At 45.7% G+C, this 18,397-nt stretch overlaps 1 protein-coding gene across 2 annotated transcripts in view; it reads right to left on the reverse strand.

The window, feature by feature from the left end:
- Positions 1-12,076, reverse strand: part of LOC138580079 (zinc finger protein 354C-like) — a 153,324-nt gene extending 141,248 nt beyond the window's left edge. The window contains exons 1-2 of one of the 2 annotated variants that reach the window (XM_069650340.1): positions 11,239-12,076; positions 11,016-11,142 (exon numbers count right to left, since the gene is read on the reverse strand). In XM_069650340.1, the coding sequence (XP_069506441.1) occupies positions 11,016-11,142; positions 11,239-11,280 (169 nt within the window). In that variant the 5' untranslated portion in view covers positions 11,281-12,076. The remainder of the gene's footprint in view (positions 1-11,015; positions 11,143-11,238) is intronic. The other variant, XM_069650341.1, reaches the window with a different exon arrangement.
- Positions 12,077-18,397: the final 6,321 nt, after the last annotated feature.

Raw genomic sequence — 18,397 nt, forward strand, 5'->3', positions numbered from 1 at the left:
ATTGAGGATGACTCTGGAGCAAATTGCAGGCCTGGGGTATTCCTCTGGGCCTGTTAGCCATTTTGATTCACCTGCATGCTAATTCTAAAATTCAGATACGCTTGGACGGAGAGGGACATCTTTTGACTCCAATTCCAATGGGCAGGGGAGTAAGGCAGGGATGCAGATTTGCTCCCCGTCTGTTCAACCTGTACCTGTCAGATGTGGGCCAGGCATTATTCTCAAGGGCACTAGTTAGCCCGAAGATCAGCCATAGGAATATATCATGGCTGTCTTACGCAGACGAAATAGTCCTATTGGACTGCATGCCCGTGGGTCTGCAGAGGCAGTTATATGCATTCGGTAGATATGCAGAGGTAAACTGACTATAAATCCCACCAAGTCTAATATAGTTAGACTTTGTGTACGAGGGAAACGAGTCCTGAAATGTGACTGGCAATTGAATGGAACATTAGTCCCGGTGGGCACAGAGATAAAATATTTGGGATTTATACTGACCTCGAGCCCAGCAAAGGCCCCATTTGTGGATACATTGGACCAGGTGGCGGACCAGCTCTGCTCTCAAATGAAGAGGTTAAGCGTACGACATCGAAGGTTCTCCATACTCCCCCTGATCCATTTCTATAGTAGAAAAGTGATACCAAAAATGTTGCATGGCCTGAAGATTGATCCACGTTCATGGTCTGTAGTTTGGGTGAGGATTGAGATCTGTATTTGGAAGAGAGTAATAAATCTGCCCTCACCTCTCCCAATGGCTAGTCTGCATTACGAGCTGGGCCTAACGTCCTTAGCAGCCCATTTGGATATCAGACTGATCCTATACTATAGACACTTATTGGTACCTGAGAAGGAGCCCTTAATTGAAGATCTAGCCGTACATCTGAAGTTGGGGATATCCACCATACTGACCCAATTGCACAATATCATAAGGAATATATTGGCCCTCATTACAACACCGGCGCTATTAGCACCATGGTTGGTGCTGGTGTTGTAACGAGTCTGCCATGGTTCAATGGGGAATTACCACCCCATTCCAAGGTTGGCGGGGCAGTAATTCCCCATTGAACCATGGCCCTTCCCCATTCCCATTTTCGCCCCATAGGGCTCTATGGGAATGGGGAAGGCGCTAAGTACGGTACCGAAAATTGCAGTACCGTACTTAGCACCAAGGTCCCTTTGTGGGTCCCTACTTTAACGGCTGGTCTAGACCAGCCGTTCAGGTTGGGTCCAGCAAAGGGACCTCGTAGTAAGGCGCTAAGTGTTTAACGGCGCTGCAGCCTTTTACGGCGCCGTTAAACACTTAGCGCCAGGGTCCTAATGAGGCCCATTGTCTGATGTTGATAGGCCGATAGAGAATGTCAAAGTAAATCCGTTGGCCGTCAAGAAAGCAATATTGGACCACGATTGGGCCAGAACTGTAGACACAATGGGCCTCATTATAAGTTTGCCGGTCTGGGAACTACGGTACTGGTAAGCTTTCCGGTACCGTAGTTCCTGGACTGGCAATCTATGAGTTGTGCTTGCGGGTGCCTTTCTGCCCGCCAGGTTGAACCTGGCGGGCAGAAAGGCACCCGTGAGCACAGCATGTCGGATGCACCGGCACTGTTAAAAACGGTGCCAGTGGATGCAACCTCCCCATTCCCATTCAGCCCTATGGGGCCGAATGGGGAGCCACTTTTTTTCCGGTGCCCGGGAATGGGCAAATACCGGGTCCAGTGGGGCCAGAAAGCCCCAGTAATTGCCCATTCGCGGGCGCCAGAAATGTTCTTAAGTTTGGCGGCAGCCGCCCGGTTTTACCGGCAAGGCTACTGCCAAACTTATAACGAGGCCAAATGCGTTCCTCAGTTATTGTACCATCCCGTTCAATCAATGATAAGCCCAGAGGCACCCTACCGGCATAGCTCTTGCGATTTCCGAACTCTAGGTGGAGATCGGAATGTTATAATCACAGGGGACATAAAGGGGATCCGCTCAAGGTCCAAGGGGGAGAAGTCTTCACAGGAGTGTAGGTTAACTTGCCAAACTGTGTCCCAACCTCTCACTTGTTATACAAGCTGGCTCTCTCCTGCTTTAAATAAACTAAGAACGGTCAACAAAATCACTGCATTCCCTAACATACCGGAGGGAGGGCAGAGCACTTCTGGAAAACTGCACATGAATTCTTGAAGAAATCGATCTGCAAGAGGAGGCCACTGGTTTCAATGAAGTTTTAGCAAAGAAAAAAATATTTAAAGCTGACTGGATCCCAACATGTGAAACGAGAACCACATATAGACTACTGATTGACTTCAGTCTAGATCAGAAAAAGAGAAATGTACTTATGAAATACTAACATTGGGCCTCATTACACAGATGGTGATAATCCCTTACCACCCTACTACGAGGTTTTACCAGCCATTAAGGACGGGACCCGCAAAGGTACCGTAATTGCTGCCTTCCCCATTCCCATCGAGCCCTATGGGGGCTCAAATGGGAATGGGGAAGGGCCAATGGTGAATGGGGAACTACTGCCCCGCCAACCTTGGAATGGGGCGGTAATTCCGCTATTCACAATGGCGGGATCGGTAAATTACCGGCGGCAACCATCACGGCAATAGCGCCATGGTTACCGCCTTCCGTGTAATGAGGCAAATTATCTCCAGATGGAAAATTCATGAAATCTTTCATGAGGATAAAATTTAATTTAAGCCACACACGTCAGATCCTGCAAATTAGAGGCGTGGGGGGAGTATATTCAGCGTCCCAAACGTGCCTGAAAATACAAGCTGCGAAAGACACTATGGGCCTCATTACACGGACGGCGGTAAGGGTTAACGGTCACCGTTAATGGCAACGGTGACCGTTAACCCTTACCGCCGTACTACGAGGTCCCTTTGCGGGTTGGAGGAATTAACGCCTGCTTCTTGCAGGCGTTAAAATCCAACCCGCTAAGGGACCTCGGAGCTAATTACGGCACCGCAAAATTGCGGTGGCGTAATTAGCGCCTTCCCCAGTCCCATAGAGCCCTATGGGGCAGAAATGGGAATGGGGAAGGGCAATGGCGGAAAGGGGATTTACCGCCCCTCCAACCTTGGAATGTGGCGGTAAATCCCCTTTCCGCCAAGGCGGTGCCGGTATTTTACCGGCATAAGCCATGGCGCTAATAGCGCCATGGCTCACCGCCTACCGTGTAATGAGGCCCATATGAAAGGCACATAGCAAAGAAGCGAGCAGCCCCATGTAATAAAGGGTTTCCTGCATAGGCCCAACGAGGCACCAGTAGTTATGCTTTAATTAGACCATGACACACACCTTGCAGATGTACATAACCACGTGACCTTAATTAGATCCGGCAGTATTTAACATAAATCTGAGAAATATAGCAGAAGCATTTATGACGAATAAATGATCGTTGCTATCCTGCATTAGCTGAGCACACACTATATGTAGGCCGCAAGATTTAGTTAGCTTTTCTTGAAGCATATAACTCCCCATCACTCCACAGCAGAGAACATTAGCCAGACCAGTGCGTAAAGGCACACCCATTCCAAGTTGCAACAATTCAAACAACCAAAGGCTGAATGTCGCAGAATGATTGGTTAAAGCAAGGAAGGCAAATGCTTTCCCAGGGTTTAGTTTGCGGTAGTGAAGTCACAAAAGAGCAACAAGAAAAGATACTAGACCACGTAGTGTAAGAACAAGACACTGTACACCGATTGGTCAAAACATATCAGGTCTGCCGAGTTCCCAAAGCCATAGTCCAAAGAGGTATAACAATTTATGTCCCTAGGCAGAACAATCAAATGTAACTTAACGAAGGTCATAGGTTGGCAGGAGTCAAGCAGCAACTCATTAAGAAGCATGGTTGGGGAGATTGCAATTACAAAATGCTCGCTGTTAGAAGAAGAATCACGTACAGCACCATTGCCCATACAATAGAACTATTTGAAATCCAGCTCAGACCTAAGTCACACTGCATGAATGTAATAATAAACAAAGACACATTGCCCGGACACACATAAGCACTTTATCAACTAGTTTCATCATGTGTAACTATACGTATCTCACGTTATGAAAATATTGATTACACTGTCACTGTAAAAACTTAAATTGCTGCTGATATGAGTGCATTATGCAGTTAGACCTCAAGCACTCTGCACTTTGGCGACCAGCTTTATTATATGCTTGGTCCTATTACGTATTGCTATTCATGTTCAACACTTTGGTTAAACTATCCTGCAGTGTTACTAGGTTGTTTTAGTCCTTGAGAAGAACTCCTCTCCCTTGGCAATTGTGTATTTTACATTCTGTGTCTCGCATTTAGCAAATGTGTTTGTATATAATTGACTTTTGTTCCTTGACTATTACCCTATTATTTACACTAGGGGTTGTCTTAGTATAGTTTGTGAAGGGGTTTGCTCTTTGTTTTGTGCACACACTTACAGTTTGGCTTCACGAGTGTTCATTTATTTGTTTACTCATTGTTTGAAGGTTGGCAGCTTTATCTTGGCACATCAATTTGACGAATATAGTGTTACAATGGACCAGGTGGACGTGGCCCACGTTGTCGAGGAGTTACATTAATAAGCATATAAACGGGAACTATAGAGAAATGTGCTAAACCAAATTACACAATAGAGAAACCAGCACGTTCCTTTAGCGGCTTTTTTTTCTCTATTCTAAAACAATGTTTTAATTCACGGTGTAATTGAGCACTTTGCTCATTTAAACTCATAGGCCGGCTTATTTACAAGCGTTTGTGACTGGCAGCCAATGTTGACAAATGGTTGCCGTGCTTTACAATACCGTTTCAGCCTCATTCCATGTCAACACACTCCTCGACAGTGAGAAGGGACCATGTCCATTGGAACCACAGAGTTTCTGCAGCTCCACTTTCGTTTTGTGATATAAGGTGATCAGTACACCTAGTGAGCCACACGTGAGCAAGCAACCAGTAGGTTTTTTAACTTTTTATTCTGTCTAATGTGAAGCTTTAATAAAACTTGAATTTTTTAAAGAGCAACAAGAAGCATTTTTGGTGAATTTACTTGTCCACATTACACGGAGAACCATTTTGGAGTGCAAATCCCCAATGCTTGTTTCTGTGTTGTTGCCTAGTGTGCGTGTATATATATATATATATATATATATATATATATACATACATATACATACACACACACACACTTGTGCCATTGAAAAAGAACGAAGTTTGTAAACAGCTAAGCCCCAGCGAATAAAGTCAGAGACAAGACAGTTGTTGTCTTTTCCTTTCTGAAACTGCTACATAACCTGGCATTTTCACTAATTCAGTTTGAATGTCTCGTAGATGTTTCCCTGCCTTGGCAGTTATAATAAAAGTTTGTTTTTCTTATATCTCGTGCTTCACTTTTTTGGGCTCTGTGGATTAATTATTATTGACGTAAAGGGACTCACTTTACAGAGGACAAGTTGCTAGTCCTATATGTAGATATTGTGAAAGGGAAAACAAGTCCTTAAAACACAAGTTTTCATCGACTGTTGTCATCTTCAGGATTTGAGAAGGATTTGAGAATACCATTTTTCATTGAGTAGGTCTATTAGGAGTGATTCCTAAACAAAGTTTTGGGGAAGCATTCTTTCCAGTCAACCTGTTGTGCTATTAAAATGGTTTCCTTTTTAAGTTGAAACTGATCGAAACACTGGAGTGAAATGGCATTTTAATGGAAGGATTCTTTTATTTCTGCTTTATAATCACTGAGTTTTGTATAAATTGATTATAGTGTTATGACAAGATTTCGATTTGATTATGTCTCAAGAGGATAGCTCAAGGGCAACGCGCTCGCCTTGGAAGAAAGACGATGCTGAGCAACACAGATTCGATCCCCGGGTCAGCGCTTAGAAAACTCTGGGTATTAAGCAAGCTATAAATAACCCTTTACATTACAATTACAAAATGTTGCTTTAATATGTTTTTATATACAATTTAAAATAAACCAGTACAATAAAGAAAGAAAAAAACACTGATCAAAGCCTCAAGAGGGATCTCCCCCATCACAGGGGTCTCCTTTGTCTCAGTAACTGTTGTAAAGATAACAAAAGTCTCAGGAGTAATCTCCTTTGTCTCATTGAATGTGGTAAAATCAATAAAAGTGAAGTAAACCCCGAGAGTGATCTCCCTCGTCCCGGTGCCTGTTACAAAGTTTGTCAAAGTATCATTGAACCACAGAAACCAGGAGCATGTGGAACATTTAAACTAAATGTGAGAGAAGCCTGGAGAGAAGCTCAAGGCTTAATAAGAGCGGTTACCAGATATCCAAGCGAACCAGGAGTGGGGAGGCATTCTCTTGGTTAGGTCCCACAGTTTATTAACTCAGAAGTCAGAACTGAAGCTGGTAAAGAAGTGCAAGGCTTAATAAGAAAAAAGTTGACTCATAAATGAGGGCAATGGTTGCCAAATATATCGTCAAGGCACTTAAGCAAGGAACCAGGAGGAGGGAGTCATCCTCCATCTATCCTATCTTTGTGGGACATGAACTCTTAGTAAAGATGTTTAAACACAATCACCAAGGTGGATTCACTGGAACCCGGGGCAGGGAGTCATTCTCCTGGCTCTCTTTATGTTGTCTGTATATATAGTGGCAGGGCTAGAGTTAAGTGGTTTTGGACAGAGTACAAGACATTTTAATTTGGACAACCATACTGACAGCACCAATGTTTTCCTTAGTTAGGTTGGGAATACCCTTTGGAATAGGGAGAGTTACGCCTTTTTGCTTCTTGTTTAATAAAGAAGCGTTCATACCACACCACCCTTTTGCCCAACTCCTTCCTCTAGCACGCCACAACATCCCCAAGTTACAAGCGTAAAGTCTGCCTAGCATTGTCCACATCTTGTGCATCTGTCTTCAACCTCTGAAATATATTTGTGAGTTGATTGCGGTATGCAATGCCCTTGCAGGATGCCTGGGAGAATGGTGTGGCCCATAGGGTCCAAGGCTGCAGAGAGGTCGATGAGTAGTGCTGTATGTCCTTTGTTAGTGATATTGTGGATGTGAAGTGCAGCGGTCTTCATGCTGTGCCCAGGTTGAAAGCCAAATTGGAAAGGGTTGAGTAGGTTGTTTGTGGAGATATGCAGGTGCAGTTGGGTAGTGTATCGTTCCACGATTCTGGCAAGGTATGGCAGGATAGTGATAGGGCTGTAGAGCGCAATTTTATTTTGAGGCGGGTCGTTTTGCCGTTTTGAGAGCAACAGGGATGGTGCTATGTCAGAGACAGGAGGGGATGTTGAGCGAGGGTGCTGATGCAACTGGATGCTGCTTTATTATTTAAAGCGCTGACCTAGTTCGAGAGCAGCGGAGCGCTGTACAGTTTGTGGGCAGCTAGCATATGGGCTGGCATGTTTTAATAGTGGCACAGTACTGTGAGTTGAGATCTGTGCATCTGTGCAAGGAATTATTCTTTGGTCAGGTGTTGAAAAAGCCACATTTTTAAAGATTTGCGAAATTGGAGAATTGGGGGCGTGGTGGGCATTCCGCCCAGACACCGAGAGAGAGTTCCTGAGGGTGGGTTTTTGACAAGAGAAGAATTCTTTTGCATGTCTTCTCTTTGCAGATGAGTTGTGATTCAAGCTAGTTGGTCGAATTACTGTGCCACCAGATATGTGGAGCTTAGCCACCAGGTACGCTGGAGTGCTACTCGTGACTGCTTTGTAGATGATACAGTATCCTGGCCTACAGAGGAAGCCAATGTAGTTTGTGTAGGAGGGGCGTGTTTCTGTCAAAAGTCCATGCACCCGTAATTCGACGTGCTGCAGCATGGTGGACTGCTTTTAGGGGAGCCAAGTGAGCAGCTGGGAACCCCCTGAGGAGGACATTTTCCCCATCAACGCGCAAGACCATAAGGGCCTGCCCATGGTCTGGAAGTCCTGTGGCAGGATGAAGGTTTGATTTTTCTAAGGGTAGATATTCTGAGCCATGCCGTTTGGGCATTCTTGGCTGTGTGTTTGTGGAAGGACAGGCTGCTATCAATGGTGAAGCCTAAGGATTTGAGTATGAGAGTTGTGGATCAAATCCTTCCAGGAGCATATCATTGAGCCATTGTTGGTCAAGTTGTTTTTTTAGTGGGTGGACCGATGAGGACGAATTTAGTCTTCAATGGGTTTAGTTTGAGGTAGGTAGTGGACATCCAGGACTGGATAATGGCTAGGTAATCGCAAAGACAAATTATGTCCTGAGCGCTATTTACTCTCATGTACAACTGAGTATTGTCCGCGTATTGTTGGAAGGCTATATTGGGATCTTTGAAGAGAGTGACCAGAGGCTCTGCATTAAGGTTAAAAGGGATTGGCGACAAGATGGAGCCTTGGGGGACTCCCCAGGACACCTGGAGTCAGTTAAAACGCAAATAGTGCATCTTGACAGCTTGGTGTCTGTCCGAGAGGTAGGGGGTAAACCAATTCAGGACAGTGCCGCAGAATCCCATCCTGTCAGCAAGGAGGGAGAGAAGGATACAGTGGCAGACAGTATTGAATGCAGCCCGAGAGGTCAAGGAGGACCAGGAGCCCTGAGCCACCCTCGATGCCATACTTGGGGCAGGTTTGAAGTGCGCCTGCATCATCTAGAAGTGTGCAGGGCTTTTTAGCTGCAAGGTTGCTGGAGGTGTCTGCGTCAATAGGGTGGAAGGTGTCCCATGTATTGGTATACTTGGGAGTGCAGGAGAGGGAGGGCTTGCCTATTATGCATTTTCATAGTTGAAGTAGCAGGGTTCGAAATTGAGGGGAGATGGGAGATATTTAGCTCCTGATTCTAGCTTCGGAGAACCTGGTTAGCTTAAAACTAACAGCTACCAGGAGCTACTTGTGGCTCCCCAAGCCAAGTGTTGCCTTACAAATAAGCATATGTGACATTAACATCAATCATATAAAAAGTTAAAGTGTACATATCATGTGGACGTTAGATTTGCGGTGTGCTGGGTACTCACTCCTGGTCCCCCAGCGGTAGCTCCTGCCTATTGGGTGATGTCCGACACCCAGGAGCTGGTTTAACTCCTGCTCATTGAATCTTAAATTTTGAACCCTCAAGTAGTCTATGATGGAGTTGCATAATTCTTTGGGTGGGGATGTGGATGGTGGCTTGGAGAAGGATGTGACCATGTTGAATAGTATCTGTGTATGACTGGAGTTCTTGGAGGTAATGGGTGCCTTTGGCATTGCATATGGCTGTTTTGTATTTATTGCAACCGTGTTTGAATGGTGTTCTGGTGGTGGTGGCATGGATTATTTTGCCAGGCTCTTTCTAGGTGTCTGGTTTCCTGCTGTATAAGGAAGAGGGAGCTGTAGAACCATGTTTGATAGTGGCGACTGTGGGGTTTTGTGTTTTGAGGGGGCAATTTCGTGGAGTGCTTGTGTGGTGATGTTGTTCCAATTGTTGAAGAGAAGTGAGAGATTGGTGTTTGGGGAGGCGGGCGGTAGGAGTGGTGCTAAGGCTGTACCTGTATGGGGTTGCTCTATGGATGGAACTACTAGGGTTGAAGTCGCTATGGTAGATATTGATGCAAGAGGAGCTGTGGTTCTTAGTTATGAAGTCAGTCAGTGTGGAAGTTGGGGTTGTGCACTACAGGGCGGTAAATGAGGTGGATAAAAGGTGGGGTGGGTGTGTGATTGAGGGGAGAAAGGGCTTCAAAGGATGTGTATGGGGCCTGTGGGATCGATTAGTGTGAGTGAATATTTATATATGATGACAGAGTGGGAATTAATCAGAATGCAGGTGTATACAATCAGTTGTTCCAATGGCGTGCTGTGGGGGAGTTTGATTTGAATGTTATTTGTGTGCTTTGTGTCATGTTTTGTATAAACCAGGGGCTTACAGGGAACAAAGAATGAAAAGGGAAAACGATAGTTGCAAGAACACTTTGCTCTGGATGCCTGGGTGAGTGCACGTTCCAAAGACGGAGTTTAAGTTCCCAAAGTAACCCTTAAGTAATTCCGCACGACATATAAACAGGAAATAGGAAGGCAGCCCCCTTGTGCCCGTGAAAGCATGCTGCTGATAAGAAGCTGGACGGAGGACTGCAAGGGGAGCTTCAGACTGCAAAATGGCACACCTATGAGGGGGTGTTGGATGAGACCACCCTACCTTCTGCACTTAACTGGACACTGCTAAATGAGTTTCCCAATAAAGCATGTCAGGGGTCACGTGTATTCAATTGTAAATACAAACACGTCATTGGCAGTGAACACAAGGTCGTACAGCAGTTCTATTCAAGAGGACAAGGCACTCCTTCCAGTGCAAACCTACCACGCCCCAACCCAGATTCAAAAGTACGTGTACCTGCCACTTTTACTCCCTAAAAATAGGCAAATATTGCCAAAAAATGGGGATTAAAAATACTACCAAGATAAATTGGAAACAGAGACAGAGCATGCCCTCTTAATTTCATCCAAGCATCTACATGGATATGTTTGGACCAACAGTACAGGTAGAGCCACAGGAAGAAGCGTTACTATTATGATTGCCTAATCAGAAGATGTAAAAATGCATCTTTTAATGTGCACAAATAACATGGTGCAGATATATTTTTTTAAAATCTGTTATACAGTTGAAACATTTCTATTTGCTTATTAAATACTACCAATGGAAACAGGACTTGCTTTTTTACCCAATAAAAAAATTACATTATTCTTAAATTTAAAAAGTTGCGAGTAAAATAACCCCACTTCAAAATCTTATCTGGAGCAGTGCTTTTACTGAAAGATACCAATAAGGTGAAGTGCTCGCCTGTCAAGCTAATGGCAAATTATAAAATTATATTCAGTCCACTATCTACACTGTAAAACACTATTACAAGAGGGTACATCAAAATGCACTGTGCTGGTTTTTGATGCTGACGAGTGCCCTGAATGTGGCCGCTGCACAGCGGAGAGTGGTGGGCTGGGCTATGCAAATGAAGGCAGGCTGCAGGGTTCATGGAGCCCACGCCTTGCCTCGCATGGAACTTCCTGCTGTGTGTGCACTAGTAATATCCACTGGAAAGCCAAGCAAGCAGGAGGTGCGCGTTACCCAGAGACATCAGGACCTGGTGGATCTCCTTCATCACGCTGCGGTAGAGCTCCTTCTGCCAGCACTGCAGCAGCTGCCACTCCTCCTCGGAGAAGCAGGCCGCCACGTCCCGGAAGGTGGCCGGCTCCTGGAAAGGAAGGAAGGTGCACAGCAGGCGTTAGAAAGCAGGCAGAGGGAAGAGGGCAATGGGGCGCGCAGCCAGGGCGCCCGGGTTACCGCTCACCTGGTGGGGGTGCTGCGGGGAGGGCTGCTTCCGGCTCTTCATGGCTAGGGTCCTGATGAAGGTGCGGGTGTCCTGATGAAGGTGCGGGTGTCCTGATGAAGGTGCGGGGGTCCTGATGAACGTGTAGGGGTCCTGGTGAAGGTGCGGGAGTCCTGATGAAGGTGCAGGGGTCCTGATGAAGGTGCAGGGGTCCTGATGAAGGTGTGGGGTCCTGGTGAAGGTGCAGGGGTCCTGGTGAAGGTGCAGGGGTCCTGGTGAAGGTGCGGGGGTCCTGATGAAGGTGCGGGGGTCCTGGTGAAGGTGCAGGAGTCCTGATGAAGGTGAAGGGGTCCTGATGAAGGTGGAGGGGTCCTGATGAAGGTGCAGGAGTCCTGATGAAGGTGCGGGGGTCCTGGTGAAGGTGCAGGAGTCCTGATGAAGGTGCAGGGGTCCTGATGAAGGTGGAGGGGTCCTGATGAAGGTGCAGGAGTCCTGATGAAGGTGCGAGGGTCCTGATGAAGGTGCGAGGGTCCTGATGAAGGTGCGGGGGTCCTGATGAAGGTGCAGGGGTCCCACTCAGGCGGCCAGGCTCTCACACACTCAGGCTACACTGCACAGACCCTCTCTGGCGGCAATGAGGTGGCGCGAGGGCTGCAGCGGGCACGGGTCAGAGTACGAGGGGTGCAGGGGGCTCGGTTTCTGGGGTGCAGGGCACTGGTGCTGCTCTGGAGTGTGGACTTGCGGGCAGGCTCTGCTCACCCACACACGTCCCCAGAGATGGAAATAAAGAGAAGCATGAAATCAGCAGACACAGAGCTCAGCTGTTGTGTGGCTTCGCACGTAAGAAATCACAGAGAGTCGCTGGGTGCACGGCGGCTCTGTGTGCGCATGTCCAATGGATGGAACGTCATGTTCGGCGCATGCGCTCATCTACGCCTCTCGGGCGATTGGTGCTCACGCCCCAGGCGATAAAGTGTAGGGATATTATGCGCACGCGCAGTGCTCCACGTTCGTCCGCGTGAGCTGGGCGATTACTGTTCACGCCCTAGACGCTAAAGTGTATGGATGTTGTGCGCACGCGCAAACGTACGTGCTGGGGCCCCGTCTTTCGGCTGAACAGTGTTTACGTCCTAGGCACGCGCGGCAGAGGAGATGCGCGGGATGTGTATGGGAAATTGTGCGCATGCGCAGACCGTGTTCACGACCTAGACGGTAAAGTGTATGGATGTTGTGCGCACGCGCAGACGTACGTGCTGGGGGCCCATCTTTCGGCTGAACAGTGTTTACGTCCTAGGCACGCGCGGCAGAGGAGATGCGCGTGATGTGTATGGGAAATTCTGCGCACGCGCAGGGACATGCACAGACCGTGTTCACGCCCTAGACGCTAAAATGTATGGATATTGTGCGCACGCGCAGGGCTATGCGCAGGCTCACGTCAGTCGGCTGATCCATGTCCACGTCGTAGGAGCACGCGGCAGATGTGGGCGTGGATCGGGAAAGGGTTATTCTGCGCAGGCGCAGAGACATGCGCGGGCGCAGAGACATGCGCGGGCCCACGTCAATCGGCTAATCCGTGTCACGTTTTAGGAGCGCGCGGCAGAGGAGGAGCGCGCTGATGCGTAATGGATATTGTGCGCAGGCGCAGTAGCACGAATACTGTGCACTTGACGCCGAAGGTTTCCTCCGAGTCTGGCGCGCGGCGCTTCCGGGGTCATGCTGTTAGCGCTCGTGTTTCCGCAAAATGGTTTCATTCACTGCCTCTCATGTCGCGATACCTTCGCAGGCACTGCTCTCTCACGCTTCAGCTGTTGAATGCGAAGTCCCCGACCCCAATCACGGCCTCTGTCGTGAATATTTAGAGTATTTAATTCGGAAAGAGATCAACCGAAAGTTACACGCAATAACATTAGGGAGATATCACAAAAGCCAACGGATCCCAAGAGGGTTACGTATTCAATTGCGTCCAACATTGTGTAAAGAAAGTAAAATCTTCGTGAAGAAATGGGAAGCCATACTTAACAAATGCTCTTTAGACCTCATATTGCTTACTATACAGGAATTGGCAAAAGATATATATGATCTCAATGAAGAAATCCAAGAGATTGAGTGTCGAGATGTGAAAAGATCGCTATGCGCGCAGCTCACATTCAAAATAACGGAAAGACGCAGAGTCTTCACTTAACACATCTTTATTCCTATCCTCCTACTCAGGAACTGCGTCACACACGTCATATCCTATCCCTCCCCTTCCTGCGGCCCCGTGTTCCTCTCCACGTGACCAGGGAGCTATGTGACAACATCACATTGAAGAGGCTTTGGTAACCACATTAAACAGGGAAGACGTGGATGTTATTCTCCAAGAACTCAATGATAAACTGGCAGAATATAAAACAGAATTAGAAACCAAAAAAATCCGTAAATTCAAGAGAGATACATATGACTATCTCAAAGACGAAGTCTATAATTGGATGGATAAATATGGTCCCCCACTAAGGAAACCCAAGCCTACAAATTCAAGTGAGACATCGAGTTCAGGGACAGATACGGAAAGAGAACCTGCAAACAGAGAAGAGAACACGTCAAGTACTTCTGGATCACCGAGAGCATCAGAGACACCACCGAGAGGTAGACCGGCATCTTTTTTAGACAAAGGAAGAAGAGAACGAGAAGGGGGAGGAGAAAGACAAAAAGGGAAACCCAACACGAGACTTCAACAAAAGAAAATATAGTGATGAACTTTTCTGCCAGAACACTGACTACCAAAGAAACAGAAACATTGCAAAAAGGCCTGAGTTTTGTACCGACATATGGCAGCACACTGTTTGAATCAAAAATAGAGCTTTACAAATTAATTAGAAAGATGAAACTAAAAGTATTTTTCAGTGAGCTGGATCATGAACAAACTATTGAAGAAGAAGAACTAAAAGAGTTTAGAGGCAAAAGCACCTTTGTTCCACCGATCAGCATACCTTCAATAGAAATTTTCCAGAAACAGGTGACAAGGGATTTTGAAAAGATACGATTTAAAGGCCATTCTACACGCAATACGAAGCCCCATGAGTTAAAATTGATACGGGATTTATATGGAGCTACATCCATCACAATAAGGTCTGCGGACAAAGGAGGAGGTCTGGTATTGCTCAATACTACGGATTATGAAGAAGAATGTGAGAGACAATTGAGTGATGTCAACACTTAAGCACGTTTAACAAAGGATCCTACACCAGAGATACGAGAGAACTTAAAAATACTGCTCGACAAGGCGGAAGAGCTAGAGTGGATTAATCACCACACGAAGAAATTCTTGACCAATCTACATCCCCGAATACCACACTTCTACACCCTACCGAAGGTGCATAAAGACCCAATTAGACCCCCTGGGAGACCCATCGTTGCAGGGATGAACAGTATATTGGAACCCCTTGGCAAATATGTGGATTATTTTCTACAACCACTCATCTAAAAAACCAATACATATATTAAGGACTCAACACATTTCTTACAACTCTTGAATTCGACACCATTTGATTCTAACAACATTTGTTTTACCATAGATGTAAAGAGTCTCTACACCTCGATCAGGGTAGTGAGACCGTAGAATGGATGCTGCTTAAGGCAGAAGAGATACCAGCACAAAAAGAATTTATAATGGCCTTACTCGAATGTTTAAGTAATAACTCTTACTTTCGGTACAAAGACCGATATTACCTTCAAGTAGCTGGTACAGCCATGGGGGCCACCATGGCTCCATCTTTTGCGAACTCATTCATGCATAAATTTGAGTCAGAACACATATTACAGAAAGAACAATGGTACCCCAAGTTGTGTTTATGGATTAGGTACATCAATGATATTTTTGGTGTATGGAGAGACACAGAGGAGGAATTATTGAATTTTTTCGTATATCTGAACAGTAAAGATGCAAGAATCCAATTTACGTATGAATACTCACAAGCTAATATTCATTTTTTGGATGTAGATATCAAGATTACTAATATGGGATACCAGACCAACGTCTTTCGCAAACCTACAGACCGCAATAATTTGCTACAAAGTCTCAGCTTCCACCAACCGAGTCTCATTAAAAATCTCCCATACAGCCAGATGCTTAGAGTAAAGAGATTGGTAAGTGATCCAGAGGACTATAACATAGCTATCAGGGAAATGGGCAAAACGTTCTGGATAGAGGATACTCAGAAGAAGAAGTAAATGGAGCACAAGCAAGGGTAGCTACCCAGAACAGAGAAGACCTATTGAAAGTGAAAACTGAACAAGACGAGGCTCCACCGCTTGTCTTTGTGTCTAAATATTCACAACAGAGCAATCGTATTAAGTGTATTATCAAAAAGCACTGGAACACACTACTATGCGATCAACAAGTGGAACATTTCTTTAAAGAAGTTCCTACATTCGCCTATCAGCGAAGTCAGAATCTTAAGGATAGGCTGGTTCAAACTAAACCAACACTTAAGAAGAGAATCATGGAACGGATTGGGACATTCCCTTGTTTGAACTGTAGCAACTGCGGATACGTTATGAGAGGTGAATCAGTGAAGCACCCCCACACGGGAGAGACAATTAGACTCAAGAGTTTTGCAACATGTGACTCTTACAACGTGATTTATGCTATTAAGTGCCCGTGTGCTTTATACTATGTGGGCCAGACCTTAAGGGTAGCTAAAACAAGATGGAATGAGCACAGGTCTTGTATAAGGAACAATAACCCCAACTCAGCTGTGGCCAGACATTGGTATGACAGAAAACACAACCTGGCTCAGATCCGATTTGTGATTTTGGAAGTGGTAATTAAAAGAGATATCCACGAGAATTTTCAGAAAAGGATGGACCAAAGAGAATCCTTCTGGATTGACCGCTTGAGTTCCTTGTCTCCAAAGAGGCTCAATGAGGAGATTAATTTCATGTGCTTTTTATAATGCTTATTACATTGTTATGTTTGATGGGTGTAAGTCACACAACACTATTTTGGATATTGGTCACTTTTGATATTGAAATTTCAAAGCGCACGTACTCTTGGGTGCTTAACCGGGAGATCTGTTTTGGCTTCTATTCCAATTGTTAGTTTTGTGACCAATACTAAGTTACTGCGTATCTTTGCAAATATCATGCACTATTAACTTTACAACATCTACCACCGTAAACTTCTTTAGTCCTGGTCCTATGTTAAGGTACTATGCAACCCCCTACTGAAGCTCCCTCAGTGCATAACATATGAGTCACTCTCTACAGACCTATACATTTTTTAGAGAAGTGGGATAAGGTCCATCTATACTCCTCTATACCATCAGATAGGCGCGGGGTTGAACCTGTTTACTTACCGGTGCTCTCTTGCAACGCATACACATCCCGTCTCTCAAGTTTTCGAATTTCTAACCGATGAATACTAGATGCAACACACGCACACTCTCACAGCGCATACATTTCTTGTACATTAGCAGATACTTTTCTGTACAATGCGTCCGTTCACTCCTAGTTTCCATGGTAACATCCCCGACCTGGGGTTCAATATGTCTACCTCCGCGTGTTCACTTGCAATGCAGATACACTCTCTTTGTACATTCACCGTATTGCCAATTTATAGATGCCTCAGACGCCCGCATTCTGAGCGCTGAGTTTTCTCGAACACATACAGATATTTTTCTACCAAAGGCGTCCGTCGCATTTGAGTTTCCATGGTGACATCCCTGCCCCAGGGCGTACGCCCGGGGGTGTGGCGCGAGGCGTACGTGCTCCAGCCGGACCACGACGCCTCGCATCGTCTCCATGGCAACTAACAAAAGGAAAGTGAACCGACGCGAGCACGCTTTACAGCGGCTCACTCGGATCACACGACTCGCGAGCAGAAGCTGGACGGTAAGAACGGCTCGCGCAATAGACTACATGTGCTGACTTCTTGACACTAGAAGTAGAGTGACATCTAAACTTTCTGTTTGTAGATACAACTGTGTACAGGCACGTACATAGTCAAGAATTTAACATAACTCAGGTAGGACATGCAAATTAATTCCATATCTTCAGATAGAGTACATTACACTGCTAGCTAACTAATGTATGCATTTATTTTGTTTTCTTTCACCTATGCGCACGGATGCTATCCACACATGATATGGTATGTGATTTTGTATTGATTTAATGGGAATGTTATGTTGTTTGAATATTTACCAGATATGAATGTAATATCAGTTATGTGACACTAATTTTGCCATAATACCGCCCTGAAGAAGGTTTAATCTGAAATGCATTGGCACTTGTGTATTATGGGCAATTCAAGATGTAAACCCATTTACTGATTTTGGATCTGCAAGATCATGTCATTTTAAGGAAAATTACAGGAATGTGAATTAAACATTTCCTGCTACAAAACATATACTTTTGAATCTATTTACTATTTTTGACTCAGATTGTTATACACATTTTATGAATTGGCAGCCACCGAATGGGGCAAACTGAGAAGCGCCATTCCTAACAAAGTAGAGTTACTTTGTTTTTGGATATTTCAAGGGTAGGAAAATCTGACAGCATGACCTGTCATTTTTTGCTAACCGTCAGAAAATCCTACCAACAGCAGGCATTGGGCAACCCACTCAGGGGTAGGAAAAAGTGGCGGGGTAGGAAAATCTGACTGCCTGACCTGTCTTTCTTTGCTACCCGTCAGAAAATCCTACCGAGAGAAGGCATTGGGCAACCCACTCAGGGGTAGGAAAAAGTGGCGGGGTAGGAAAATCTGACTGCCTGACCTGTCTTTCTTTGTTACCCGTCAGAAAATCCTACCGAGAGCAGGCATTGTGCAACCTCTCCCGATGCAAGATCCTCACAGAGTTCGGTGGAGGTTTCCGAATGCCCAGCCAGCGTGTGTGTGCCGAGGGGGCAATGTTCAAGGCGCTTTAGGAAGTAGCAGCCTATAGAGAGATGGGGCATTGCTTAAAGAGTCGGGGACTGAGACCCCGTGGGTTCCCGACAGTATGCTGTCACATGTGGGTGGGGTGCAGAGTGCCCTCTTACGGCAGTCCAAAAACTGATGTGCTTTCTTCAAAGAGGCATTTATTTGCAGGTAATTTCTTAATGGGGGCGGGCATGTTAATGGCAAAATGAGGAAAGCAGATTATTGTGTAACTATAGATTGGGTTGTGAGAAAATCACCCCTCCAGCAAAAGGGCCCTGC

Source organism: Ambystoma mexicanum, chromosome 3p, assembly GCF_040938575.1.
Source record: "Ambystoma mexicanum isolate Mex_15411 chromosome 3p, UKY_AmexF1_1, whole genome shotgun sequence".
Lineage (NCBI taxonomy): Eukaryota > Metazoa > Chordata > Amphibia > Caudata > Ambystomatidae > Ambystoma > Ambystoma mexicanum.